This window comes from Triticum aestivum, chromosome 5B (genome assembly GCF_018294505.1).
Source record: "Triticum aestivum cultivar Chinese Spring chromosome 5B, IWGSC CS RefSeq v2.1, whole genome shotgun sequence".
Lineage (NCBI taxonomy): Eukaryota > Viridiplantae > Streptophyta > Magnoliopsida > Poales > Poaceae > Triticum > Triticum aestivum.
The window spans coordinates 284,765,078-284,768,667 of NC_057807.1; the positions used below are offsets into that span (position 1 = coordinate 284,765,078).

Below are 3,590 nucleotides of genomic sequence, written 5' to 3' on the forward strand. Positions count from 1 at the left end.
AAATCAGAGACAATTAATATGAATCAAAGGGAGTAGATGATATAATGTCAAAAAAGGCACGACCCATACATCACCATAGAGATGCCACTCCATGAAACACCTGAACGAAGTAAGGATCATCATCAACCTGATGGTTGGTGATCCACGATTAAGAAAACAAACTGAATCCAACCCAGACTAGAGCAAAAGATACCCCAGAGCTGAACCCCACTGGTGTAAGCCTGCTCCTCGCCAAAACAATATGATTGTTTCCTGGTCCGGTCTTGCCATCGATATATGTCAGTCGATCCAGGAGCCGGAACCAGAGCCAGAGCTTGACTCCTCCATGGAAGATCAATGCAAGACGATGACTGAGAAGACAAGTACAACGGAGAAGAGGCCAAGGAAGAAGATCAACCTATAATAGTAGCTCGCAAAAATACTGGCACTCAACAATATGCCCAACTGGGTCAGATCATATATTTGAGATTCCTGTCGGATTAAGGGTACAAAGGCATGGCACAAAACCGTCTGAACACAGCTAGACAACAAGCACGCCACCATGATCCAACAACCTTAAGAAGACTCGTCAGCTTCCTCACCTCCCAGGTGCGCCAAGCCTTCCTTGTACACTTCAAAGTCGTCCGAGGACCAGCGGCAGACAAGGTACAGTCGGAACGTCGCCATCTTCGTCCCAAGCACGCGCTGCGACAAGGAAATCAATTGGGTCTCAGTGAAAAGAAACAGATCGACAGCATGCACAACAAGCACAGACATAGTTCTTAAGTTCTATGAAGGATAAATATGTGGTATCAGAAGTCTGGAACACCCTAACAAAGTATACAACTTTGTACAAAGTGAACCATCTGCCTATGTGTATAAAGTGAACCATCTGCCAAACCTAGCTAATTAACGTGCTATTACTGGGAAACTATACTGCTGCTTCCCGCGGCTGACCATACAACAGCACATGATCGGTATCTGTCTTGTTAATTTTTTTTAACTAATATATGTCAGCAACACTGCACAATATCCCATACATACCAGAGTGTGCGCTGCTTCTGGTGAAAGGGGCTTTCCTTCTTCACATACTACATGATCTGCAACCAATTCAACAACACCTGCACCAACAACGGTTAACTTTATTAATTCCAACCATTTTGCTTGGTAGCTTCAAGCACCTGCGTGCAAGGGAAGTACAAACCTTTGTTTAGGCGAACTGGCAGTCCTTGCTTGCGCAGAAAGGGCTCCATTTCATGTGAAAACTGTTCCAGAGGACCTTCCTTTAGCTCAACCTGAGGCATCATAAAGTTCAGAGTTTTGCTAGCCAACTCATACAAGAAACCACAAGCGCTATTTAATAGAAGAATAACACAACTTTCGACTACCACTCATTGTTATACCCTATCCAGGGCATACTCCCTCTGTTCCGTGTTATAGGGCATGTAATTTTTTTCATGCAATTACTAATATAAGGCATCCCATCAATCTCACGCCAATTCTACCAAAAATACCCACACCAGCTGTCACAAAGTTTTTGCGTGCACCGATGCGGCGTCAGGAAAACTGGCGCAATAACTTAATCCCCAGAATTATCATGCAGTTACTTCTACATTTCCCATCTCCCCACAATCTGCAGCAAGAAAGGCCAGCATAACATGTGTCTGCTTTAGGAAGACCAACATTTAATTAGGGGTAAGATTGGAACGATTGCACCCTTTAGGCCTGTCAGGATTTGCAAAATAAGTACTCTCTATATCAGAACAGAGGGAGTCCTACCAGTACTAATTACATGTCCAGAATTACTAAAAGCTTAACACTGTGTAACCAAACTAAAAGCTTGACCATGAGTCCATGAACATGAAAGCAAAAGTAATACCGTTTGAGTAGCAATACTTCCTGTCCTCGCAAAATCATTCACCTCAAATTCTCGGAATAATCTGCAGGATTTATGATCATAACGTTACTAGAGCCGCGCCAAGTATGTAAGCAAGCATTACCAACAATGTGCAATGCTAAAAACTATAAGATAGGGCTACCTCTCGACATCATCCCTTGGGAGATTGGTAAATAACAATCCAGAAGCACCTTGAAGGAACTATAGATACAGAGAAGTAGCTGTCAGCAAAAACCTCACAAGAATGGTGTGGACTACACTTAACAGTATCTACCAAACACTGGCAAAGGATGAATCACCTTGGAGAGTTTATGCAGGCCTGTCTTAGCTTCATCAGCAGGTGACCGCCCCAATGCTATCTGCATGACCTTCTTTCCAGCAAGGAATATCCTGAGAAAAAAAATACTTACAAGTTATAAAATTGGTCTACAAATTTTGCAGCATCAACTGCCAGTAAAGCTTAGCATTAACTAGCATGGTGTGTGTTCTATATGCACCATAGTTGTGACTTATCACTTTATCAGGGTTTCAAGGCACTGTCCAGCAAAACAAAGCAGCATGCATCAACGAGCTGAAGCAAATTATGTTGATTCAAGCCAAAAAGCATTTGCAGACATGTCATTGTTGTGAAGGAAATGATTCAAAACCAACCATGTTCTGAATTGCTCTTGGATAGAGGACTTGAACACAGCATAAGAGATAACTAGTAGTAGTAATAAATAAAGAGTGGAACCTACCGGCTAGAGGACTTGAGTTGGTCCCTGAGGTCCTTGAGCTTCTGATTCCTCATATTGTTGTAGGTGAAGACATAGGCGCTGCTGTGGCGCTCAATGGCGTCTTTGATTTCCGTGACCACCTTGCCCTTACGCTCTAGCCCCGGCTTCTTCTTGGTCTTTGACAAGGTGACTGCGCCCATCATCAAACATCGAGATTTTGAGCATGAGATGACAAAATAAGAACAGAAAAATGACATGGTTGCTCGCCGAAACTTGGGTTTCAATTCTTGACTAGCAGTTTAGCACATATTTAGGTTCCATATGAACACCACTGGTCGTTGGAACTAATCCAAACACACAAGTTTGGTCAGCAAAACTTGGTCGAATCCAGGAGACGGAGAAGGAAGCGGGTAGAGGCAGGAGGGGGGGATTGAGGGCAGCAGAACGGAGCGAGTGAACTGACCTGAGCGATTGCGCTTGGATTTCGGCATGGCGGAGGCTTGGAGTCCTCTTCCTTGGCTGCTGTCCTGGGAGCAGCGGCGGCGGCGGCTGTGCCTAGTGTTCTAGGGTTTTGAGAGGGTTCTCTCTCGCGTCCTGCCTTGCCTTTTGTTTTGTGTTGCGCCGCTCGACGAAGGGAGAAGGCCGCAGGACAGGCTTGGGTTGGGCTACAACAGGCCTACTGGACGCCCGACTATCTGGTTCGCAGTTGGCCTGGCCCATTAATCTCTAAGAACAAATTTTCTATGGCGCGTTTCTTTTAGGGGTATAACCGAGCTTTAGGCATCAAAAACCACATCGTATGGAATACAGTTCTGATCCTGAGATTGGCCAAACAAATGTAACGATCTCAGACCTAAAGAAAGTGAAAACTTGCTAAACTATGTGCTTCCACATTAACATCATGATTCTCAAAAAAAAAACATTGAAACTAAGCTGAGTAGTAGTTAATCCCACTAATGATAGCCCCATATCTGCCTCTAGATCTGTTGTTGACGTCC

At 44.3% G+C, this 3,590-nt stretch overlaps 1 protein-coding gene across 1 annotated transcript; it reads right to left on the reverse strand.

Annotated features, from left to right (window-relative positions):
• Window positions 1–400: 400 nt before the first annotated feature.
• LOC123111418 (mRNA turnover protein 4 homolog) lies at window positions 401–3,251 on the reverse strand. The gene is made up of 8 exons (XM_044532213.1): window positions 3,056–3,251; window positions 2,614–2,782; window positions 2,176–2,266; window positions 2,019–2,077; window positions 1,859–1,919; window positions 1,184–1,274; window positions 1,024–1,100; window positions 401–684 (listed from the first exon to the last, which is right to left on the reverse strand). Exons 1-8 carry the CDS (start codon window positions 3,081–3,083, stop codon window positions 556–558), a joined length of 705 nt encoding a protein of 234 aa, XP_044388148.1. The 5' UTR covers window positions 3,084–3,251; the 3' UTR covers window positions 401–555.
• Window positions 3,252–3,590: the final 339 nt, after the last annotated feature.

Bases quoted from the DNA above. Each gene is read 5' to 3' on its own strand.
- LOC123111418 (XM_044532213.1), bottom strand. From the start codon at position 3,083: ATGCCGAAATCCAAGCGCAATCGCTCAG. The intron at 2,078-2,175 runs GTGATTCATCCT...CTGTATCTATAG, and splicing joins GCCTGCATAAACTCTCCAAG to TTCCTTCAAGGTGCTTCTGG. The intron at 685-1,023 runs GTATGTATGGGA...TCCTTGTCGCAG, and splicing joins CAGAAGCAGCGCACACTCTG to CGCGTGCTTGGGACGAAGAT.